The sequence below is a fragment of the Propithecus coquereli genome, unplaced genomic scaffold, assembly GCF_000956105.1.
Source record: "Propithecus coquereli isolate 6110/MARCELLA unplaced genomic scaffold, Pcoq_1.0 Scaffold336, whole genome shotgun sequence".
NCBI lineage: Eukaryota > Metazoa > Chordata > Mammalia > Primates > Indriidae > Propithecus > Propithecus coquereli.
This window is the reverse complement of record NW_012149019.1, coordinates 1666682-1692213: the sequence shown is the minus strand read 5'-3', so window position 1 is coordinate 1692213 and position 25532 is coordinate 1666682. Positions and strand designations below refer to the sequence as shown.

The following is a 25532-nucleotide window of genomic DNA, read 5'->3' as shown; positions in this document are numbered from 1 at the left end:
GACCCTCCTGGCTGCACGGCCCCTTCAGAGACTAATTTGTTTCTCGCAGTTTGGGATCCAGACTAGCTGTAAGAATGCTTTATAGGTTATTGCCTACCTAATGCCAATCTAACATATTATTGTACATACTTTATGGAATAAGTTGCAGTTTTTCGTGTATCCCCAGTGAGAAGAAGAGTCTCTGAGAGATGGAAAACAGCTACAGGCCTCAAAAGAGAGCTGGTGGCATGGTGGGCTTAGCCCAGGGGCTCCTTCGGTCTCTGCACACTCTTATCTACTCTTCCCGTGACTGTACGTGTACACCCTGCCACGGGAGCCGTGTCCTGCCAGCCTTGGCTAAGCATTTACCTTCTAAGAGCTGGGGTCCCTCCTGCTCTGGCCAGCAGAGAGCAGGGAGGAGCTGGTGGTGCCGGGTGAGGGTGCTGTGCACACTCAGTGCAGCTCTGGGAAGTCAGCAGCTGCCGCCGGAGGAGCCAGAGAGAAGGGCCATCATCTTCAGAGAGGGGCTTCGACCCGGCGCAGGGCGGGATGATGTCCTGCCCTCCCAGCTCCACTTTACGGCCCACTCACCGGCCTTGCACATGCAAAGCCAGGAGGGTTTGGAGCCTGGAGCAGGAAACAGACCTGGGCTGGGGACTGAAGGAGCAGGAGGGTGGGACAAGCGACCAATGGGAAACCGAAGGTACAGGCGGACTCTGAACACGCAACTCACCAAAGGCGGGATGGGCCTTGCGTTGGGGAGTGTGCACTTTGACCTTTCGGTTACGGATTTTCTCCTGGTTTTTACCTAGAGTATTTGGTCATAGGGCTTTGATTTGGCAGAAGCGTCAAATACCTTCCCATAGTTTTTTGTCTGAGAATTTGGGAGGTGCTTTTTTTGGGCGAGGGTTTGGTGGATTTGGCTTTAATTGAGCACATATTTCACACCATGGTTATAACCTCTAAAATATCTGTGCTGTGGGCTTGCCCTCTGCTGACCAAGACATGAAAACATTTGCTCTTGGCTGTACCTGAGACCTGCTCTCTGCACTCAAACCTGGCGACATTTTCACAGGAACCCAGACACCTGCAGCTGCTGGCCGACCTGGAGGACAGCAACATCTTCTCCCTGATCGCTGGCAAAAAGCAGTACAGCGCGCCCACAGACCACGGGCTCTGCATAAAGGTACGGGGCTGTGAGCTCTGTGATGTGTTGATCCTTGGGTATCTCAGAGGCTGGAGGAAGAGCAGGCACATGATGGATAATGCCAGCAAGTTCAGTGTCTTAGGGATGGTGGCTTTTGGCCTCCAGGGTAGGCTGTGGCTGTAGCCAATAGCAGTAGGGGGAAGAGGAAGCAGGTTAGGGGAGGGGACCCTCACCCTCAGTCACCTTGGGTGGCCTCCATAGTACTGAGTGAGCTGATGCCTTCTGTGTGGGCTTCTAGTCGTGGGATAGTCAGGTAGGAGTGGTCACAGTGCTGCCCACCCTCTACATGCATGTGTGTGATGGCATGTGCCCCTGCATGCATGTGCACAAACACATACACACACATACACATGCACATGTGCACACACCTATGGGCTGGGCCCGCCCCTTCTCCCCTGGTTGTGGTGATACTGTCGGTCATGATGGTAGATGACATTTACTGTGTACTTCCTGTGTATGACATGCTCAGCCAATAGGCTTACAATCCATTGTCTTGTTTAATCTTCATAGATGCTTACAGGGTAGGAACTGAGTCGGCCCCCACATCAGGTAGCCAGTGAGTGGCTGTGCTTGGAGTTCACTCCAGTGGGCTGACTTCTGACTCCAGCCCCGTCCTGAGGGGAACAGGAGCCCTTCTTAGGCTGCAACAAGGAGAAAATTCCATCTGAGATGCCATATCTTATACCTTGCTCAGGGAGGCGCTTTGGGTTGGGAGTAATAAGCCTGGCAGCCGGCGTCCTGCCCTTCCGAGGGCCCATGCCGGCTGCACCCGCTCCTCTCTGCAGATGGGTGGCGAGCCTGGGGCAGTCACTCGTGTCCCTCCAGATCGCCGAGGTGGAGAGCTGGGGCAGCGTCCCCCCGCTGAGCTGTCCCTTGAGTCTGGAGCTGAGGTTCTGGCTGAGGCCCAGATCGGTCTAGCCCTGCAGCAGTCCTCCTCCCTCACCAAGGGCCCTGCCTCAGTCTCCCGCCCCAGGGGTGACGTTGGTCTCGCTCTCCAGACCTTCCACTTGGGGCCTGGCCTTCGGGCCACTCAGACACCACTGTCCTGAGCCCCGTGGGGGCCTCCTCCCTTGGTGAGCCCATGAGCGGCCCCTGAGCCAGCTGCCCGTGAGTCTCAAAGATGCGTGTGTCTGCTGTGTTCCCCGAGTGGGCGACGTCCAGCTGGATGTCCCTGCCCATGCCCGATGTAGCCCTGCCTCCACAGAGGCGCGTTTCCGACCCACTGCTACACTAATTCGACTTTCTTTTACCTCCTTCAGCCAAACAAAGTAAGGAATGAAACTAAAGAGCTGAGGCTGCTCTGTGCGGAGGACGAGCAGAGCCGGATGTGCTGGATGACGGCGTTCAGGCTGCTCAAGGTGCGTGGTGCCCACGGCACGCGGCCCGGAGAGCCGGCAGCGGGACTTGGCGTCTTTTCTGGCAGGAAGATGCCCAGAACTTTGCCACTGCTCTATCGGTGTTTGATTTATCAAATGTAGTTACACATCTTTCTAAGCAAGATCTCAGGAGCTTCTGGCAGGGGGCTTAAGTCTAAAAAGGTTAGAGCCAGGTTTTCCAGCATGGCACGACTGACACTGGGGGTGAGGGGCATCTCGTGCATTGTGGGACGTTTCCCAGCATCCCTGGTCTGCGCCTCTGGATGCCAACAGCACCCCCCAGGCAGCTGAGGCAACCAGAAATGTCACTAAATGTGCCGAGTGTCCCCTGGGGGCCAGGGGTGGGGAATTGCCCCTGGTGGAGAACCACCGAGTTAGAGGAATAGGATTAGAAAAATCAGGACCAGGGAGAAAGGAAATAGTACCTGAGGAGGTTAATTATTTTCATAGCTGAGCAAGACTCTCAGCTTCCCGAAAAGCCAAGGCCATGAGGGAAACATGGTGACTTGTCAGTCACTGTAGCCCTCAGGGGAGAGAGTGTCTCCTGACTGTATTAGGTGGAACCCATATGGGACAATGCCCCGATAGCAATTTTATCGTAATTGCCAAAGTGACTTCCTACAGCTCTTTACTGTAATCACTTTGGTAAAGCTAAGAACGTAACAGCACAGTGAATCTCACTTTGGATTTCCCGCACCGTGTTCTTCTGTGCACACACAGTAAGTATCCCGCGTGTCTGGAATTACTTGTATCTACAAAGTCCACGTGGGTTGCAAGTTGACTGAGATGAATTTGGCTAAAGTCCAGGGGTCTCTGGAGGAGACGTTCATCTGGTCAGCTGTGACCCATGTATGCAGTGGCCTAGGGATCGGTGCAAAAACTCCCAGCCTCCGCCGAACTGCAGTGTTCTTTTAGCCAGGCCAGAGACGCAAAGTGCAGCCAGTCAGGGAGACGGATGGGCCAAAGGAGGCTCAGCTCAAAACTCTCCTTACGGTGCCACAGAACATCAGTGCCACAGATAGCTGTCCTGTTTCTCTCTCTCAGAACCTTATGTTGTTTTATTTTTTCTACTGATAAAACAAAAAAGCATTAAAATCAAAATTTTACTAATTCATAATCAAAGAGGAAATGCTGGTGTTAGCATAAGATATTATAGATCATAGACTCCTCCTTCATCAGCTAGTTTTGAATCTGTCATCAGTGAGAACTGATGAAGTAAGTTACAGGATATCCATCGAGAGGAACACTCTGCAGCTCTACAGAGACTGAGGTTGCTTTTGGTTCTGTTGTGGAAAAATCATTAACAACTCAAAAGCAAAGTGCAGCACAGTACGTAGAGAGTGCGCCACACTGGGTGGGGGGAGTCGAGATGCTCGTGCTTGCTGGTGTGCACGTGAACATCGTATGCCAGAGGAGAGAAAGAAAGGAGAGAGGAGATGCACCGTGCAAATGGGGGCAGAGGCCAGAGACAAACTTCTAAAGTTGTATATATGTGTTTGATTTTTTTTTATCTGCAAATCTGTTTTGGAAGAGGCAAGAAAGGCAGTGGAGGAGGAAAGTGGTAGTTCACTCTGTGAAGCTGTAGATTTTATTACTTTGGGTGAGTCTGGGTAGCAACTGCTTAACCATTGTTTGACGCGTGCCCCTCTGGCGCCACGACTAGCCGGAGGAAAGGATGTGGGCGGAGCTAACAGTGACGACCCTAACTGACTGTATTATCAGCATTGACAATAATGGGCTACTTGATACTAACATGTTTTGAGCGTTCACTGTGTGCTGGACACTCCTTATCACTTTACCCCTCACAGTGGCTCAGGGACGTGTGTGTCATCCTCATCCGCACTGCACTGATGACAGAACTGAGGCCCAGGTGTGGCCCCTGAGCTGTGGCAGAGCCAGGCTTAGAGCCCCAGCATTCTGGATGCAGACCCCTTTTTAACTACCGCGCTTTGCTGCCCTCCTTGAGTGCCACCGGCAGGGTACAAATCCAATTCCAGATGCAGTGCTGTTGCCCTGGCCACCTTGCAGGTAGCGCTTTGCAACCAGGGACCCACAGATTTCAAAGGCGTTAAAGACACGTCCCAGTGCCGTTCTTCTTGGAGGCTGGGGGCCTGTACCTAACAGGAATGTGGCAGTGACAGGCCTTTGGGACAGTGAGGTGAAAATTGAGTTGCACATTTGTGTCCTAACTAGTTCTGGTCTCGGATCTGTTGCCGTTACTGGGCAGGCTAAGAGAACGGCACCTGAGGCCAGCAGCTTTGCCATTCATTTTGATAAGTCTGATATGCCTCCTCCCTTGCTGCCCTGTCTCCCAGGGTCCTGGTCGGAGAGGGGAAAGGCGTAACGAGGAGGTGAGATTCTGCGGGGAGGCCTCCCCGCCTTGCACCTGCGGGGCCTTTGGAAAATGAGGTGTTCTGTTCAGAGACTGTGTCTTTGGAAGCTGTAGGGGAACCTAAAATGCCTCTGTTCTTGTCCCTGCTTCTTTCCCAGGGCCCTTCTTAGATGTGAGCGTTGACTCAAGTCCATGGTCAGGCTTGACCTCCTCAGCAGGGAGGTGGGAGCCACGAGGGGCTGTGGCTGGACAGCTGTCTGCAGCAGTGTGGCTGGGCAGGGACCCGCGGTCCCACCTCCCCAGCTCAGCCTGCACCTGTTCGTAGGTCTGGCTCCCCTCCAGCATCCTGTTTGAGGACAGGGACTGCTCAGCGCTCAGCACGTAGTAGATGCTCAGGAAAACTGAATGGGTAAAAGTGGGGGCCAACTTAAACTTGGGTCTCTGGCTTTGATCTTTCCTGGTTTGATACCGTATGTGCCTCCTGCCCGCTGGATGTCACTGCCAGCGCCGGAGTCAGCCTGTTGGACTAAAGATCCTACAGAATCCCCCTCAAAGAGTGGGTGTCTCACCAGCACAGACCGAGGAAACGCTGGGTTGTGTCTTTTCACGGTTGACGTGAAGACGTTGTCCGCAGTAAGTGGTAAGAGGTTCCTGTCAGCTTTAGCCACTCAGACTCTCCTGTCCCCGAAAAGCGGATCAGATGTTCTGTGTCCTCACCTGGAGGAAGTAGAGGATACAGGTAGGATGCCTTGTTTTATAGCAGTTGTCAATATGGAGACCCGTCCCCAACTCTGTCCAGTTATCATTTCTGTATGTTGGGTAATGGGTTGGCATCGGCAATATTGAAATGGAAATTCGATTACAATAAACTCTTAGGGCTCTTTGAGAAGGAAAGCCTTGTTATTTTGAATTAACCTTCTTACATTTTTAAGTACCCCCACAGTTTTACTTTCTTTAAAAAAATAAATCTTATAGCTCGGACCCACATAGGAGAAACCTAGCATTGATGTCCTCAGCTTGATAGAAAGATGCTCAGTAGACAGCACAGCAGGGACCTTTTGCTCCTCACTTCCTTCCACTCCGTCCTTTGTTAAGTGAGTTCTTGCTCACTATGGGGCTGTGCAGGGAGGATTAAAACTTCCAACAGTTATTTATTGCCTCCTTCCTCCTCCGTCTATCTTCCAGAAGTTTCTTAAACTGCTATAGAAATTATTCTCCACGAGGGAGGAGGTCTTACTTTATCTATGCAAGATTCCGTAGCTGTGGTTGCTTTGGTTTTAAACGGTCTGACGTTGAAAACGTGATTAAATTAGATGTTCAGCAGGGTGGCAGTCTGAGGGGACGTGCAGGGCCACCTCCACACACACGCTGCTGAAGTACAAAAGAGCGTGTCTGGAACAAAAAGAAAATTCACATCACCCTGGGAGGCAGCATGTGAAATGCAGGGAACATCTGAGAGCAGCGAGAAAGTTGTGCAGAGTGAAAGCAAGACAGCTCAACCCTGGGCAGTGCTTGCTGGGTCCCTGCCAGGTCCCAGCTCCAGACCAGGAGCGCCCATATGCCTGAGTCATCGATCCTCCCGAGAACCCTGGGAGGGAGGAACCGCCCTCAGAGTGTGGATGAGGTTCAGTGAGGGTGGAGGGTCCAGGCAATACTCAGTGTCCCTGAGACAGGAGGGTCTTAGGAATCACGAGAAAGATTGAAAAATGGCTCCTGTGTGCTCCCAGTCCCTCGCCACCATGCGGCCCCCACCCACTTCCACACTCACCCACGTTCTCAGCCCTTCGGGTGCTGGGACTTAGATCCGTGGTTCCCAAAGCCAGTGCTCTGACCAGTGGGGCTCTGGGGAGAAGTTTTGTCTAAAAGCTGAAATGAAACAAGGGCAGTACCGGAAGTTTTACGTCCTGTACATGGAGGACTTAGCCTTCACTCTGAGATCATGTCCTCCTTCCTTAGTTGTTCAAATTTCCTTTCTTTCATAAAATACCGTTGACATTAAATGGCAGGTTTTGGTTAAGTTTTGGTTTGTGCGCATGTTAATTGTCTTACTTGGCAAATTAGTTGCCAAACCTTAAGGCAGTCATGAATTTTTCTCCCAGATTTTCTTTGTAAAAATCTAAAAGTGTGAAAATCATTGATTAGAACTTTCCTCTCATCCTCTTCCCTGCAAGCTGTAGCAGAGCTCTTCCCACCTCCCGGCAAAATCTCTTACCATTCCCCAGTAGGTCTAACAGAGCAAAGGGTTGAACAAATAAATACAGGTGTCCCCAGGTCACAGACAAGCGTTCCTGAGAGCGTCGTCATCTGTCGCAGTGCTCCTTGCCGTACCATCTAGTTTGGCTCATGTTACTTATTTAACAGTTACTACCTCAGCTTTGTTTTGGTTAGTGTTTACATAAGTTTTTTGGGATCATCTTTTTTCTACCTTTCTGGGTCCTTATGTTTAAGAAATATCTCATAAGCACAACATAATTGTGGTTATTTCACTGTGATTATCTTTTAATTGGAGTATTTATTGTGTTTTAGTGGTACCATTTAGTGTGATTAATAATATTTGTATGTGCACCTACTGTTTGCCATTTTTTCCCCAATCTATCCCACCTCTCCTGTAATCCTTTTTCTCTTAATTTTTTGGGTTCATCAAGTATTATTTATATTTTTCCCTCTGCTAGCCCATTACTTATATCCACATTTACTGTTTTCTAGTGGCTACCCTGGGCATCACAGCATGCATCTTTTTAACTTATAAAACCTCATGCAATTTATTATCGGACCTTTGCCACTTTCAGACCGGCATAAGGACCCTCTAATCTATTTGTACCGTCGTCCCTTTTAAAGGACTCTTGTCATGTATATTTTCTACATATTTAAAACCCCTTAAGACATGTTGTTGTGGTTGTTAATATACTGAATTAATTTTTCCTGAATTTGCATCCTTCTCTCTGGGATTGGAAGAACTCTCCTTAGCAAGTATTTTCATGTGGGCCTAAGAAATGTTCTCAGTTTTTGTTCCACCTTCATTATTGCAGGAACATTTCAATGGTTATGGAAGGCTAGTTAGCAAATGTTTTCTTCTGCTTTTTCATCCATTCTGTTGTTCTCTGGGTCTAATTTATGTAAAGCTATCAGTTGTCTGTCCTCCACTTGCTTCATGAAAATAATGCATATTATTCTCTGGTTGCTTTTGACATTTTGTTTATCTCTGTTTCTCAGAAATCTTTCCATGATATGGCTGGATGTGGGTTTATTTGTCCTTGGCTCTGAAGCTAGATATGTTTTTGTCAATTTTGGAAAATTGCATCGTTTCCTCATATATTTCCTCTGACCCATTCTCGCTCTTCTCCTCTCATGGTAGCGTAATTGTACCGATGTTAGACCTTTTCATCATGTTCTGAATATTTTCAGTTTAGAAATGAGTGTATGCCGTAAGACCTGGAACTGGAATTGAGCTTACATCCCATGAAGGAAGGTCAGGAGGACGATGCGGCCTATTTGATAACCGTTTCTGAATCTTTTTTTTCTTTTCCAAGTTGTTTGAGTGGGAAATTCAGGAGTGCAGGTTGGGATGCTGCATGTGGAGGAAACTTTGCAGGGTATTTTTTGTCGTGTTTAGTGCAATACAGTAAACCTATGGGACCCTTACGAGGTGCCACTAGTGATGCTGGAAGTGCTCCCAAGAAGCAGAGAAAAGTCATGACATTGCGAGATAAACTTGAACTGTTTGATGTGTAGCGAAGATTGACTGGTCGCCCTCCTTTTCAGACAGATGATTCGTCTTGTAAACAAACTATGTAAACTTACGGTGCTGGTAAATACAGTACAGCACCATAAATGTATGATTTTCTTAATGACATTCTCTTTTCTCTAGGTTACTTTGTTGTAAGAATACAGTATATAATGCATTCAACATACAAAATAGTGTTACTTGCCTGTCTATGTTATTGGTAAGGCTTCCAGTGCACAGTACGCTAGTTAAGTTTTAGAGGAGTCGGTGTTGTACTCAGATTTTTGACTTTGGAGCGGGCAGCACACTTAGTCGTTTTTCCAGTGTCATTTGCACTTCGGGTCATGGAGGCCATCGACGGGTATCATTCTGTGTTGCGTATTCGTCACTGCACTTTGGCGGCGCGGCCTTTGCCACGCTCGGGGCTCCGGGCCCGTGACTAACTCTGGTTTCCCTGCAGTATGGAATGCTCCTTTACCAGAACTACCGAATCCCACAGCAGAGGAAGGCGTTGCTGTCCCCGTTCTCCACGCCAGTGGTAAGTAAGCCTTCCAAAGCCCAGTGTCTTTTTCAGCTGCCGTGTCCACGTGTGTTGTGAATGTCTCATTTCCCACGGGGTGGCCAGGAGGAGCTCCAGAAAGAGCGCGCATATTTCAGGGAAGCGGGTGTGTCCCACGACACTCCATGTCCCAGGAGACGGTCTTGTCGTCTCAGCGGTGTGGTTGCGCACAGCAAGCTTCCGACCCACCCTGCTCCCACCCCTGCGCCTCCCTCGGGGCTGTTTTGGTAGGTGGCTCTCTTTAGTGCTCAAAATGCCAGCAGCAAGTTTCAGCACTGTCGGGAGCCTTTCCTGCCTCCGGCTTTTGTTCCTTCAAGCCGTGGGATCCACGATGCTGTCGGCCCTTAAGTTCCAGCCGTTCCCTGGTGAGAATTCAGAGATGATTATCACTCCTGTGTTCTCAGCACGTACTCTACTGCCCAAAGGGGCAGAAGCACTTTGCCCTCTTGAAATATGATCTTGAAGATCCTTTAGTGTCTGTTCTTACAAGACGTCAAATGACGCCACAGAAAGAGCCCACGTGTTCCCCTGAACTCACACACCTGAGGGCGTGGCGTGGGGTGAGGACGAGGCTCGCCTCATGCACGTTTGTTTCCTTGACGCGCTTTAGTGCAGGCCAAAGAGCCCTGCCACGTCCTCTTGGCACCAGGTGGCCTCAGCAGCTGTCTTTGAATACTCAGAGAAGACTGGAGTCATTTTTATTCTTCTTACCAAAGACCAAAGTCATTCTTATCTCAAAGGCCCTCCGGCTGCAGAATTTTCCACCTGAACCAGTGAATTTTCCACCTAAAACATCAGGAGTTCAGAGGTGGGGGCGGGGGCGTTCCCTCTCTCCCTCTCCGGGTCATCTTTCTCATCATTTCCTGCCACGGTTCCGCCGCGGGCTACAGTGACTGACTCCCCTATGCTCTGAGAATCTGTGGTCTTTCCTTTCCAGCGCAGTGTCTCTGAGAACTCCCTCGTGGCGATGGACTTTTCTGGGCAAACAGGACGCGTGATAGACAATCCAGCCGAAGCCCAGAGTGCCGCCCTGGAGGAGGGCCACGCCTGGAGGGTAAGGCCCCAGCCCCGTCCCCCTGCAGAGGCTCCCTTGCGGGTGGGGTGGGCGCCCCAGTGCTCGGCCTTCTCCCAGAAGAGTGGCTCTGTGCGTGTTGGCAAGGCAGGGGCATCAGAGTTCTCCAGGCAGGCAGCAGTTGGCACTTCTGGGCACCTCCACATTCCCTCCCCCAGCCGTCCCCCACTGCCTGCCTGTCCCCTGGGCTTTCACGGCAGGGGCAGGGGAGCAGCTCTCTGCCCTCCTCACATGTAGAACTGTTCTGCTGATGACTTGTCAGTGTGTCTGTGCAGCACACAGAGCCCCGGCCTGAGTGAGGCCTCCAGGCATTCACGTCGTGGCTCTACCGCTAAGAGCTTTGAGGCCTCGACAGTTCCGTTACCCGAGGGTCAAGTTTTAATCTCCAGATGGGAAGAATATCACCCAGCTTCCAAGTTCTCCTGAAACTTAAAGGCCACATGGAAACCATGAGCCCGGAGCTCTGGCTGGGAAAGCATTCTCTGCGCGGTAGCTTCAGAGGACAGGGAAGAAAGGAGGATGTCCCCAAGCACAGGGTTCCAGACACCAACGTTTAGAGAACTGCTTGAGTTAAATAGAAAAGCTCATGCGTGTATCAGGTTCACCCTAAGGTTTATCGGGATGTTCATGGCATTTTCATTGTATGTCTTTTGTGTAAGAAACAAGCATCTCTACTGCAGTGCTGAGGTGGCCGGACATATATACCAGGGTATTTTTGGTATCATTGTTAACAACTGAGATGCCTAAGCTCTTCATTCTCAGTGGTCAGACGGGGGCTTCAGGCGTCCTGCCCAGCCACCGTGCCCTGAGGTTGGACATACTGAGTGACTTGTTGGTGTGTCGGTCTGTTGTCTTCGATGCTAACATGGGGATTTCTCTTGCAGAAGCGAAGCACGCGGATGAATACCCTAGGTAGCCAAAGTCCCCTCCACCCTTCTACCCTAAGTACAGGTAAACGTGGCCCAGTGCCTGATATCCTTGTACCTAAAGAAAGCCAAATGGCTCCCAGCCCTCTGCCCTCCCCAAGCTTCCCAAAGTTGCACGAGCCCAGACTGCACCCCCAAAGGAGTAGCCATGGGAGTGGGGGCTCGGGGTTCACGAGAGTCGGTTGTGCTGTCAGGGAACACCTGTGGAGGGGCCGCCATCCCACCCTCCTCTTTTCTTCCCCTGCAGTGATCCATAGGACACAGCACTGGTTTCACGGGAGGATTTCCAGGGAGGAATCCCACAGGATCATTAAGCAACAAGGGCTTGTGGATGGGTAAGGCACACCACTGATGAGGGCTGTCGTGTATTGAGGTTTTATTGTGCTGGGTGTATATTCTGTGTATGTTCTCAGACATCCTTACAGGGTAGGTGGTAGTTTTATCCTCATTTTAAAGGGGAGAAAATGTAGGGTCAGAAGATAAGTGGGGTGCAGGGCTTACCAAGCTAGTAAGGGGCAGAAAGGGATTCTAATCCACATCTGTGCAGACGGTATCTATAATTATCCTCTAACTCATAGATGAAATCTGAGCAGATGAAGAACACCAGCTAGTTGTTTTGCCTTCATAAGATGGTGGGCAAATCAAAGGAAAAAATTTTTGCCCGCACCTTTTGATTTATGCACTGTATCAGGTAGCTTTTGCTCAGAACAAACAGCCCCAAACCTTTGTGGCTTCAACAACAAAGGTGTGTCACATCTCTCAGCTGTGGTTGCTTGAGTGGCCCTTCCCACCTGCGCCGGCGTGGCTGGGGCTGGTCAATCCACGGTGGCTTCACGCGTGTGTCTGATGGGTGGTACCGGCTGTTGGCAGTGGCGATGCGGTGCCTGGGCGGGCACGTGTTCGCAGCAGGTTGTCGGGGGCTCCCAGGAGCAGCAAGAGAAGTCAGACTTCCCCGCCCAGCACAGGACTCTCTCTCCCTGCATCACACTGGCTGCTGTCCCATTGGCCACAGCAGGTCCCAGGCCACGCTCAGCATGTCTGTTGGAAGGGACTGCCTGGGTGTGGATGCAGGCAGCGACGTGGGGGCCAGCTGCGGTCTGCAGTCTGCTGACACCGCGGGGCGAGCGGGGCCCGGTGGGTTGCCTGCTCCCAGAGGGAGACGCAGGCTGGCTCTCGCGGAGCGAGTTAGGTGCCCTGGTCCGTTTCCTTGTGGGAGCCACCCCACACAGGGCTGGCTGCTCAAAAGACAGGTTCTTGGAAGCTGCGAAATTCAAAGAACAATCCTTTTGTCCTGAATCTTACAAAAAGTTTTATCACGGAAATTTTCAAATTTACTGAGACAGAAGCGTATAGCGAACCCATTCGCCCAGTGCCCAGCGTCCAGTCTGCTGATCTGCTTCATCTCTTCCCCGTCCCATGATTTCTTCTCCTTTATCTCCTCCTCACTTTCCTCCTTCTCCTCCTCTTCCTTCTATTTTAAAGGAAATCCCAGATACCCAAATTTTTACCAGGAAATATTTCAGTGTGTGTCTCTAAAAAATAAGGACCCTTTTGTTTAGATACAACTATAATATCATTATCACACTTAACAAAATAAACAAAAATTCCTTACTGTCATCTAAAAGCCAGTCCGTGTTCAAATTTCCCTGGCTGTCGCCCAAAAAGTCCTTTCCATTAAACTCAGTTTATTTAAATCGGGATCCACAGGTGCGTCGGGTCAGCGCGCCGCGTCACTGCAGCCTCCTGGAGCCCATACTAATCTCTCCCTCCGCTCCCCTTTTCTTCTTTTTTCCCGTCTCTTGTTTGTTGAAGAAGCTATTCGTTTGCTGATCGCATAACTGTCCTTTCTTTTTACGTGTTGCTCCATCTCCCTTATTCCTGGAAACCGGTAGTCAGAGGGGTGATTAGATGCAGCTTCATCTCCCCTGGCCAGCGTCCCTGGGCGGCACGTGCCCCTGCGGCCTGCGTGACGACTCGTGTGCAGTGGGTTTGGTGTTGCCATCCTGAGCTTTCCCTGGTAACGTCCCCGTTCACCTGACGCTTTCGGCAGCCGTTGGGGAACTTGCCCAGGTCCCTGTTTCATGACGGTTCCCGAGTTGTCGTCGTCATCTAGTTCCCCTGCATGAGCTGACATTCTTTCCCCGTCTGCTAGGAAAGGGAGCTAAATGCTAGATCCATCACCCCTCTCTTTATTTGTCGGTTTTGAGAATAAGGAGTCAGTCGGTGTCTGCCTCCTTCCACTGTTGACAAATGAGGAGTTCCGTTTGGGTTTGTTTAGTTGATTTTGCTTTTGTTTAAACTATCACTATGAACTTCGATTTTTATGTGTTTGATTTATTTTAGTCAAAACTTCTTTTTCTTCTTGACGCTCCATTTGCCCCTCGTTGGCCGGTGGTCTTGCAAGTCCGTTCCTGAGTCCTTTGGACCCAGCGTGGACAGTGTTTGATTCCGTGTGTGACAAAGATGGGTTAGGCTCAAGTGACACATTTCTCTTAGGAGCCCTGATTCTCCCCAGTGGCAGATGGTATCTGGAGACTACAGTCTCGGGTCTTTTCGGTGGAAAGAGCTAGGACCTGGGCTTTGTTAAACCAGAGAAGAAATATTATGGGTTCGCGTTGATGTTGCCAATTCAAATTTGAGATTACAGGGTTTTCGTTTCTTCGATTTTGTTGTGTTTCTTTTCTCTTACCCTGAAGATCTCAGTTACTAATGGCATTAACTTAATTATTACTTTATTCATACATATGTATGTGTGGTGTGTGTATAACACACACAGATATATATAACAGACATATATAACATCTTGAAAGTATTAATACTGATATTTATTCAGTAAGACTCCGAATTGAGATTTCTTTGCAGTCCATTTAATCCTTAAGGAATATTCCAGGCAGATTACCTTAAAATACTGTGCCTGAAGTCACTTAAAATAATACTTCTCTGTGGTTCTGTCACCAAACTGTTATGTAGGCAGGCTGTGTTTCAGCGTATGTGTAGTGTTTGTGAGTGGATCTGTTATTTTCTGTTTGGTTAAATGCTGCTTTTTAAATTATGTAAAACATTTCCATGGCATAAATCAGGCACATTCTTTGTGGGCAGCTGTGCCTCTGCACCTGAGGTAGGTTTATTAGTGTTTATCATTTCTTTTTAAACATACAAGCAAAATGTACCTGTTTTCATAGTCCTTAAGGGAAGGCAGCACACTAATACCGGGCTGCACTGCCCCACCGGTGTCTGTCCCGAGGATTGCCCACGGCAGCACGCGGAGACGTGCGCTTCTTTTCCACGCCTGGGTTCTCTCTTACGTAGACAGAACATCCTTCCTTTCAGCTGATCCCTGCCTGGGGGACACTTGCCTGTTCCCAGGCTTATGTCATGATAAATGGTGCCGCATCGTTTCATGGTTTTGCTCATGTACCTTTGCTGGTGAGTTCTGACACGTGGGCTTGTCGGTGGAAGGGTAAGGCTGGTCGGTGGAAGGGTAAGGCTGGTGCACTCCTGTGAAATACAGCCCGTTTCCCTCAGCAGGTCTGTGCCACGAGGGTGGTCGTCCCGCCGGAAATTAGCGAGAGGGACTGTTTCCCGCAGCCTCGTCCGGAGAGTACATACTGCTGTGCCCTGCGTGTCTCTCATGCGGGAGCCTGAGTCTCTTTCCGTGTGTTTACGGGCTGTTTGCGTTTCTCTCTCTTTGGGCAATTCTGAACCATCTTTTTGTATCTTTTGCCCGTTCTTCTAATCTGTTTTTTAAAGTTGCAAGCTCTTTGTTTTTCCCACTCCGGAATCATAAAGGGACCCATTCGTGTTTGTTCTAGTGCTTTAGTGTTCCCTTTCTGCCTCTCCCCTCCCTCCCTCCCTTCCTTCCTTCCTACCTTCCTTCCTTCCTTTTTTTCTTTCTTCCTTCATTGTTTGTTCATTTTGGTTGTAATTTTGTTTCTATTCAGATCCCAGATGCATTTGGAATTTATTTATCCTTACGTACTGTGTAAAGAATGGGTCTAATTTTATTTTGTTCCCCATGTGGCTGTAAAATTGTTCCCAGAGTACATACTTGAGATGTCAGCTTTATCATAGAGCAGTCTTTTTTAAAACACTACAAATGACTTTTCCCCTAACTATAAAAAGGTATTTTTTCCGTAAAGTTTCTTTCCTTTTCTAAGGAAAGTAAAGCCTAACATTTGAAATTTCTCTTTCTGTGACATTTCTGAGTTATGGGGGGGGTGTTCCTGGGGCTTCTGATACAGTCCATACCCACTGCTGGCCCCGAGCCACATCCGAGTGGGCCTCAGGGTGCTGCAGGGACGTCCCTGTCAACCGTGCGTCTGTGGAATGCATCCTAAGGAAGCTGAGCTGGTCTGCCTCCCAGGCCATGTCCTTCTGTCGGAGAAGCGAAGGTTCCACAGGAGGCTCAGTTTGGTCCTGTGGCCAGTAAATGTCCTGCCCGGGGCAGTGACGATGCGCCTACATCCCTGAGGAGCAGAAGTGTCCGAATCTCAGGGGGGTGTGCGCGGGGGGCACGTGTGTTTCAAAGAAGCTTCCTGAGTGATTCTGAGACCTGGCCACTTTGAATCAAGAGAGCACCCCTGGCGGCGGTTGGGGATACGGGTGCATAGTGGGTTAGCACAACCCAGCCAAGTGAATTGTGTGGCAGCCCTTTTTCCCCAACAATGTTTATCTTTCAACTTTTCCTAGAGTGGAATCCCAGTTAGCTAGGCTTCCGTCTTTCCACACTGTAAGGAGACAGGAACATCACCTCTGTTACCTTTCTTCCCCCAAATAAACCCTGCTGGTGAGATCTGTCTTATTTATAAGCAGAAGTTTCTCACTGTCCTCCCTGGAATTGTCATTGTCCCTAAGGCTGTCATTTCCAGCTCCCACGTTAGGCTACTGGAGAGCTAACACGACACAAAAATACAGATAATGGGACCACTTCAGGTTGTCACACGGGCAGCTCATTGTCCCCTAATTCCTAGGTCGAGGGAGGAAATGTGTTGCAAAACAAGATAAATTAAATAATCCATTTCTGATCTTTACCGAGCCCCGCAGGGATGATGGAGGCAAGCCAATTTAGAGAGTCAGACAACAGTGAAAACAAGCACTTTGAAAGATAGGATTCCTGGCAGGTTATAACAGTATTTTCTGTAGCTTCAGTCTCAAACGATGTACAGAGTTAGAGGGCAGGCAGGGCAAGAAAGAAAGGGGCATCAGAGCCTGAGTAAATAAACCCGGGAGGTGTCCCTGAAATCCCTGGTGTCCCGCTCCCCACCTTGCCCGTGCAAATGGCCGTGCGTGCGCTCGAGCCCCGCCAGCCGCACAGAACGCGCTGCTCACCTTCCCGTCTTGCCGTCCGCAGCCCATCCCAGGACCTGCAGGAGAAAGGTCTTCGTAAGGACAGATCTAGCTGTCATCCCTCTGCTAAACACCCCCCAGTGGCTCCTGCTCACCCCCCACCCTGCCACGCTGGCTCAGGGCGCTTCCCCGCCGGCCTCCCTGCCGCCTGTGAGCGCAGCCCCTCCGTCTGCACTACTTCCCACACCCCCGCCTGTGGGAAGGAAACCAGTTGCATCCTTTGTAAGAAAGAAACTTCATAGGCCTAAAATACCCAGCATGTTTTCCTAACCTTGACACGTTGCAAGCGGAAGCCGGTCTTGTGGAGCGCGCCTCGCTTTGGGCTAGACGGCGTCCTGGTGATTCGATTCAGGTTATGCATTTTGGGCAGCACCACCCCAGCAGAGGGACGCCGTGTCATCTTCAGCATGTCCTCTCAGGAGGCCCTCACGGTCAACTGGTCTCATTCCTGGAGGTGTCAATTTGAATACTTGGTGAAGATGGTCTCACCAATAAAGCTACTGTTTTTCCCTTTGTAATAAGTATTAGGAGTATGATACTTGAAGACCGTGAAAATATTAACGTTCTGTTTCCCATCCAGGTTTCATCTGCTAGTTTTAGCATTCATTGACGATCTTCTCCTTAATTACTGGCAAGGGTAGTTTCTAATGCATCATTCCTTTATTTATTTGGCTTGGCATTCTCCTCTAGGGAAGAAGGGCTTTCCCTTTCCCTAATTTATTTGCTCATATATTCATAAATACCAGCATGGACTCATGGCTTCCCATTTTATGCGTTATAATCCGTGACTTCTGTTCTTCATTTTGCTGTCCAGATTGAGCCAGCCTGCCTCCTGTGTCTTTTTGACATGTCCCTATCATTCTTTGAGCACTTCCCGACTCTCTGGCACAAGATGTTCCGGCTTCGTCCCTTGTCCCTGGAGTGAGGCATATCCCCAAGGAGTCCTGGTTTCTTTCAATGGAGAATGACAATTTGAGTTTGCTGTTGCCACTAGAGGCCACTCAGATACCAAAGCTCTAAAGCTTCAGGCTGCAAGCCCGTCCTGTCACACGGGCTAGGGAGTGTGCATGTGCGTGTGTGTGTGTGTGTGTGTGTGTGTGTGTGTGTGTGTGTATGTGCGTTCTGGATTTTAAAAAGTTTTAGCAATCGATTATTTTCCATTCCCCAGGCTTTTTCTCCTCCGTGACAGCCAGAGTAATCCAAAGGCGTTTGTACTCACACTGTGTCATCACCAGAAAATTAAAAATTTCCAGATCTTACCTGTAAGTATTGGTATTTTCAGACCCATCCTTACGGTTTTGTTTTCTGGTTGCATTCTCAGTGCAATTTTCTAGCTATAAACTAACAAGACTATAGTTGATAAATATCAGACCGTTTCAAGCTCACAGGTGTGAAACTTTCAAGAGTCTCTTTAGAGGTTTGTCTTTGAAATTGGAACCATGTTTCCTTAGAAACGAAGCGAAAGTGCCGGTACCGTGCCGAGCCCTCCCTCCCGCCTTAGCTGCAGCTGAAACAGCACCTGAAAGGGCAGATCAAGGGCAGAGGACAGGTATGGGGAGGAGGACAGTCGCGGAGGGGCACAGTGGCCGTGTGCACCTGCCGTCAGGAAGACGGGGGTTGCACAGCAGATTCGGCTGGTGGCCACTCGAGTCTAAGGGGTTTTCTGACTTGTGCTGGTATGTACTGGGCCGCCAAAGCAGTTGCAAGAAAACTGACCTGGTCAAGTGGCGCCCCAAAGAGAAATTGTGTTCCTCCTTCCATGTGGTCCTTAGATCAAAAGACAGATTCTGCCTTTGAACAATTCCAAAAACATCGTTACGGAGTACATGAGTCCACACCACTTTTTGCACAGAGCAATTATTGTCAGATATGTCCGATGCACTTTTAACTCGCCCTTCAGCGTGCTGAAGTTCAAATTCCAGTTCGTGATTTGAGCACCACCAAGAACGCAAGGTTTAGTTGGGGATGTGAGACACAAAATTAATTACAGAGGTTTTACATAATGAATTGATAAATTGCGGGTAATGATAATTTCCATGAAATGTTTCCTGTGAAACCCAGACCCAGGAAATAATCTGCCAAAAGAGCGTGGCCAGATAGTTTCCTCTCAGAGAGTCAGCCTGCATGTGGGCAAAGCAAGGCCCTGAGAAGGCTTGACGGAGCATCCGCTTCACGTAGGCACGCCTGGACTTTTCCAAGCTTGCCGGACCCCCCTGTGGGCACGGTCTCAAGACTCATGTAATGACAGGACGCTGTGGACCAGCACAGCATGAGGGGAGCCTTGCAAGCCTTCTGTGAACTGGGGGAAGCAGCCCACCCCACATTTTGCGCCGTGCTTCCTGCTCTGTTCTGATACCCTCATCTGGGAGATGAGGAAGGCGAGGCCAGTGGCTTTCAGCCGCCCGCCCTGCTCCACGCTAAGGGAAAGGCGCAGCTTCTGGGGCCAAGCCCAGGCTTCCCTGGTTCCACCTCCCATCATATGCAAACACGGAAAGTACATTCACAGTCCTCTCTGATTTTCCACTGCACCGTATTAGGGACACATGTTATAATTCTCTTAGCTTAAAAAACAAAATAAAATGGAATAGTATTTCATGGGGTGCAGAGTATGTAATGCCATTCTCCCAAATAACCCCAAATCCTACGAGTAACAAAGGAACAGTAACTTGGGACTTAGGCAACAAACCTGCAGCCTCTGTGGGTGAAGACAGGCTGGGGGTTGCCGTTAGCTCTAGCAGCGGTTCTGGAGTTAAGGAATGGTTCTAAGTTCAAAACTCAGCTACAGTTTAAAGCTGACCTACTCCATGTGAACGGACAGTGTGGCTTTCTCATTCTGCACTGCGCTGCAGTCACTGAATTTAAACTCACTGAGTTACAATAGATGTTAGGAATGTTGTTATTTCTGGGGGATGCTATGGTGTTCCTCTGCTTTAAGAAAAACAGCTGCCGAATGTTCCAGGACCTAGGAAAGTTGCTCTACCTACATGATCTTATTAATCCCTCACAGTGATATGTCAGTGGCTTCGTAATGGAGCACATCGAACCTCAGGGGCGTAAGGAGGTGGCCTGAGGTCATACAGTGCTCTTCCTGGGGTGTGCCATGCACGGTGGGTACTTAGAAGTTAGCTGGCCAGAGTACTTCTCATGAGATGGGAGAGACCCCAGGACCCCCTCAGGGCACAGGGGAGCCAGACGTCCCCGTCGCTCAGGGACATGGCAGCCCCCAGCACAAACACCCCACGCCCCAGCCTTCCGGCCCCTGCATTCTCTAACCTAACTTGCTGACTCGTATGTGTCCCTCAGGAATCAAACCATGGGTCCTGTTTTGTTCCCTGAGGTCATGGCCTCTAACTTGGCAAGTGTTCTTGTGTCTCCCCAGTGTGAGGATGACGGGCAGACGTTCTTCACCCTAGATGATGGGAACACCAAATTCTCTGACCTGATCCAGCTGGTCGACTTTTACCAGCTGAACAAAGGAGTCCTGCCTTGCAAACTCAAGCACCACTGCATCCGAGTGGCCTTATGACCTCAGATGTGCCCTTGGCCGAAGACTGGAGGAAGTTCACACTGGAATGAAGAAGAGGTCTGTATGTTGGTTGAGAATACACATCTGGTCTGCACCTTGGGACTCAGAGTGAGAGGGGTTCGTTCGGTGCCAACCGACCAAGATTGACTAGTTTGTTGAACTTAACGACAATTTGCTGCTGCGAATCCAGCAGGATCGCCCCCCTCTGCGTCGGCCAAATCAAGGAGGGCATGAAAGATCCAGCGCAAATTCGAGAATTAAACTGGAATGATCATCTTGGCTGGGCCACTTACGAAGAAGAACCGGAAGGAAGTGATTGGAAATGAACTCTTGCCCTGGAATAATCTTGACAATTAAAACTGATATGTTTACTTTTTTTGTATTGATCACTTTTTTGCACTCCTTTGTTTTCAATCTTGTATTCAGCCTATGGTAGGAGGGGATGTGGCTTCTCAACTCACGTAGGACATAAAGAGTTTCAAATGGGCAGACTTCAGACTGCACGTGGGCCCCCAATGTGTCCAGAGGGTAACCCACACCCTCTGCCCGTCACCAGTGTGGATTCAGCTCCCAAATTGCAAACCACCCCAGCCCTTCCCAGTATACTTGAAAAGCTTTCTTGTTCAAATAAAAGGTGTCAACCGTGGTAGGCATTTGGCATGTTTTGTGGACTCAGTCAAGCAACCACAGTCTATTACTCACTTCTCTCTACTCAAATGTCAGATCCTCTTGTTACTAGTGTGTGTTGTTCTCCACAGTGCAGGAGACTTGATTTCTGTGGAACATTCGGTGTTCCCCAACCCCGCGGGGCTGAGTGGCCTCGCCTGTACAGTGCTGTAGGCCAGCCTTCTTGAGACACACCTGGCACCCATCGTCTGCCGGCGGTGGATGCCGCGCAGCCCACTGGGGCACTTTCAGCCTGGCGTGTCCACAGCCTCCAGCCTGCTCTAGAACGGTCCCTCGTCCCCCTGCTGCAGTGGCGTGAGTCGTTTCATGGCTGACGTCCCTCGGGGGATTAAAGGATCTAAAAAGAAAAGGGCACCTGGTTGGCTTCCTGCTGTGTCCCGTGGGTTTCCATGGCGATAAAGACACGGAAACACCGCAGAGGGCACAGGCGCAGGCTGACACTTAAAGAGCTTTGCCTGAGGAGCTCCGTCCTGCCGAGAAGCCCCCCAGGCCAGCGAGCACAGCGCAGCCCGAGGCTCCTCCGCTGGCTTAGGGTCCGAGTACCTCACGGTGGCTGCGGACATCGGAGCATCTTATCAACGCCACACTCGCTTCCCACTCCGGGAGACGAGTGAGACGGTGGCTTGAGTTGCCACCTGGTCCCCTCCGCCCCCCGGGCGGCACCCTTTGCCACGTCCCCTTAGCTGAGTTATCAGGCGTGAGAGTGGCCGTTTCTTTACCATTGACCCCTGCAAAGCAGAAGGACTCCCTTGACAAGCATACAGACTACTGTGGCGAGCAAATCGTTTCCTTTCCGAGACAACACCCGACTGGCTCCTCTGATCCGTGCCGGCCGCTGGCTCGCCCCGGGCAGGCCCGCTGCCGTGCTGGCTGAGGAGCAGCGGCCCTCGGCGCGCAGTCGGCCTGCGGCGCGGGGCAGGCGAGGAGGGAGCCCCGGCCAGGCGCGTCAGCCGGGAGTCGCTCGGCGGTGTAGCGACGCTGTCTCGTAGTTCGCAGACCGCACTCTAGTTGTTTTCCACGAAATGTCTGCTTATGCAAGTGAAGAGTTTTCTAGCAAAACATGTTCTTAGCCGTAAATGCGCAGTTGCATTTTATTCCTTTCGCAGCAGTTAATCTCGCGAACAGTTGACAGTGCGGCAGTTCGCAAGCTCGTGCCCGCAGAGTGACCCCGCTGAGTTTCACTGTAGGGACAGACACTTCAGTTAGACCGTGATACCTTTGCTCTCTTCACTGGTCTGAGGTAAAACCTTTAAGGGAAAACAGCTCTAGCACTTCTCTTTTCCGTTTACGTAGACCAGTGCCATCTGCGCATCACCCCTCGCGCCTCTCTCCGGTAGACAGCTAGTATCTGCAGTATTTCGTATTTATAAATATGCGTTTTATTTAAAAGGAGAACAAAAGCTTGACTCTGATTCGCGGTTTTGTACGTAGCTGGTTTGACATAGTCTTTTGTACTTTCCCAGCGAAACGAATTGTTGGAGAATGTAAACCGCCCTGCGCGGTGCAGACTTCTGAGGCCCCCGGCCCCGGCCTTGAGCCGGGAGCTGGCGATTCCACCTGAAAACGAGAAGTCCCGCAAACCAGGGACGGACGGACAGTGACTTTTATTTTTGTATTTAATTGACATGAATGTAAAGGGGACAGCTCAGGGTTGTTTGGAGCCTGTTGACTATGTATCTCTGCCTGTGACTTTCCTTTCTAAATGAAAACTCCGTGTAGCAACCGGGACAAAGTTGAGAAGGAAAACGCCAAATGCTTTGGTTATTAGAGTTTAATAGGTAAGCTCTGTTACATTAGGTGTTAGAGTTCCAGAACTCTTTTTTTGTTGTTGTTGTTTGCTAAACCTTGAAGAAACATGTGCCTCAGCCTAGATGTTTGTCTTCTCTGCACTTAATACCTGATAGTGTGACCGCCTTTCCAGGGGCGGGGCTAGCTGGTGACAGATGTGTGATGTCACCGTGTAAACCGCAGTGACCATACATGGCCTGGCGTGGAAGCGTGTTCAGGGAATGCAGACGGTATTAAGAGACAAAACCTTTAATCCACGTGCTTTGCTTCATTCTGTACATAGCTCCTTGGCTCGTGAACCTAATTGTAAACTTTCAGGTATTTTTGTACAAATAAGGGACTGATGTTCTGTTTCTTGTAATTAGAAATAAACATGAATACTGTGTTCTTCATTTGCTGTTGCTTGTAATGTTTGTGTGTATATCTTAAATCACTCTGCCTGGTCGTTCACTAAAAACCTTTGAAAACGACGTAGAGTATTAAAACCGCACTTCTTACCTCGAGTTAGAAACCAGCCCCAGGAATCGATAGCTGTTGGGACGTGTCACGCACCGTCCTGCTCTGAGTCGGTGCCCCCCGCCCCGCCCACACGGCTTGCAGACCGCAGACGCTCTCAGCAGGAGTCGGGTATCCTTGCGGGTTCACAAAGGCCCCAAGCAACTCAAACATTCACCTTTGACAAGCCCAATTGGCATTTTTTTTCCACTGCAGTGGGGCAAGTAAAATGTCAAGAACCAGAAAGAGTGAGGGATGGACGCCCACGATCACTGCTCACCCGGGCCCTCACTGTGGACCCCTGAAGGACCTGCTGACCCAACACTTGGGCCTGACGTGCCATCTCCCGACTGCTCCCTGTCCCACCCCAGCCAGCCAGAGTGTGTACCAATTGTCACGTGCCAGCACCATCTGCCAGCAGGAGGGCCCTGTGGGTTCGGAGCTCTCAGAAGCTGAATCCTCAGTTTCTGGCAGGCCAGAAGGCAGGCAGCCTTCAGGGACAAGCCACTTGGGAAGCCTCGGTCCACACCAGCCTCTCTAACTCTGCACAGTCCTACGACGAGAGCCCGGGTGGGTGAGGACCCACTGGGCCAGCATCCATGATGGTGGCGCCAAATAAGGTGACACAAGTGTCACAGACCAGCAGTGGCATTCAGAGAGGGCGCTCACAGTGCTGACATTGATCTTGCTGCCTCTGTCACATTCTTAATTGGTTTTTACAACATATTTTGAGTGACTAGTAAAATTATGAGATTTTTTTTTTTTTTTAAATAAAAGCTTTAGTTTGTTAAATGTAAAAATATTCTACACCTTCTGTTTTCAGAATGGTAGAGTAATCAGTCTTGCCCCTTTTCGTCCTGGAAGTCACACAGTCATAAAAAGGCGGAAACACAGATGAGAACCTGTCTTAAGACATCTGTCATGCCCGGCCACACGCGCAGGACCTGCCCAGGAGGCCTGCGCAGCCGACCAGGGCCAGGAGACAAAGGGGTGCGTGAGCGCAGCCACGCAGGGCACCGAGGGTCCTTCTAGGGAGTGGAAGAGGCACCAGGGTTGACCTTGGTGGGGACACGGCGTGCACTTTCAGTCTCCAGACTTTGCTCGAGCAAAGTCTTGTTTGATTTCTGGGAGTGTTTCTTGCATTACATCTAAATGCACTTTTTGGCCTTTTTAAAAAAGACAATCGTGAGGGGAGGGGCGGGGATCCCTTTTATCCGCCTCTCATAGCCTGTACTTCCTCTCAACCCCGTCTACTCTTCACTGGCATTTGGGTTTGTGTTGCCGCCTCAGTCCCGTCCTCCCCCTCAGTGAGGGCATTTCTGTGTGTCCGTCTTGTGCCGCTCTCACACGACGTCACGGCCAGGGTGGCTTCATTTCCCCACCTTTCCCTGTGGGCCCACGCGGCTTTCTTTGTATAGTCCCTGAGCTCTTGTAGCTCTGCTTTGAGCTTTTGCAAAGTGATTACTTCGTTGTTTTTTGGGGGGTTTTTGTTTGTTTTTAAATTCACAACATAATGTTTGGTTGGGATTTTAATCTACTCGAGGCAGTGTTTTTCTAATGAGTGCTCTCTACTGCCATCTTTTTAAGATTTAGTTTCTCCTTTTATTTTGGGTTGTCTTCATAGAAGATAGAAGACCAGTGCTGGTTTTTTGAAGAAGTTGAATTTTTCTTGAACTAGCCATTTACAGGAAGTTTGTGTAGATGACAAGGGCTGTTCGATGCTACCAGGACAAAAAAAAATATTAAACCCCTTATGTCCAAGGGCTGAGTATGAGAATTTCAAGAACTTGGCAACATAAGCCTTTACCACTGATCATGGACCCAACTGGTCTCCCTGCCTGTGGTCATGTCACCTGCACGTTCAACCTTCTCTCACCTTCCAGACGAGTCTCCTGAAACGACATCTGATTAGTTCACAATAGAACCGCATTTTCCCCTTGCTTGTTCTAATGCAAATAAGATGTCATTTTGGGTAACTATGAAGATTTATTATTTGAAATAAAAGTCATGGTAGATTATCTTGGAAAATAAAAAACACTCTATGGTAACTGCATCCTCACACACGCGCACACGGATGTCTATGAGAGCCGCAGCACAGAAAGCCAGCGGGAGGGCAAAGGTGAGCAGAGCCCTGGTGGGAGATTCTTCCGGAAGGTGAGGGGAGGATGACTGGGAGGGTGGTATGGCCACAGGCAGGCAGAGAGTGTGCAGCCTTAGCCTAAGTGTGTTCTGTCCAATACAATATCCCCCGTCACACGCAACTATTTACATTTTAATTATATAATAAAATGAGAAGTCCCTCGTTTGCAGCAGCCACGTGTGGCTAGCAGCTACCTTACCGGAGGGTGCTCGCTCAGAGCACTGCCATCGTCCGGGACAGCTCTGTGGGGCAGTCCTGGTCTGGTGCAGGCAGTGAGAGCTGCGATTGCAGGGGCGCAGGGGTGATGGGAATGAGGGGGGCTTCGTTTGAGAATCAGTCTTCCCGTGTCCGGTGGATGCTCCGAATTGCCAGCAC

General features: G+C 50.0%; 1 protein-coding gene across 4 annotated transcripts in view; it reads left to right on the top strand.

Moving 5' to 3' along the window:
• The window catches only part of GRB10 (growth factor receptor-bound protein 10), a 180414-nt gene extending 157497 nt beyond the window's left edge, over positions 1–22917 (top strand). For 2 of the 4 annotated variants that reach the window (XM_012650633.1, XM_012650636.1), the window contains 8 exons: positions 1055–1165; positions 2446–2544; positions 9079–9156; positions 10115–10231; positions 11134–11200; positions 11423–11510; positions 17690–17783; positions 19901–22917. In XM_012650633.1, coding sequence (XP_012506087.1) covers positions 1055–1165; positions 2446–2544; positions 9079–9156; positions 10115–10231; positions 11134–11200; positions 11423–11510; positions 17690–17783; positions 19901–20047 — 801 coding nt within the window. In that variant the 3' untranslated portion in view covers positions 20048–22917. The remainder of the gene's footprint in view (positions 1–1054; positions 1166–2445; positions 2545–9078; positions 9157–10114; positions 10232–11133; positions 11201–11422; positions 11511–17689; positions 17784–19900) is intronic. The other 2 variants (XM_012650634.1, XM_012650635.1) reach the window with 2 other exon arrangements.
• The last annotated feature ends 2615 nt before the right edge of the window (positions 22918–25532 follow it).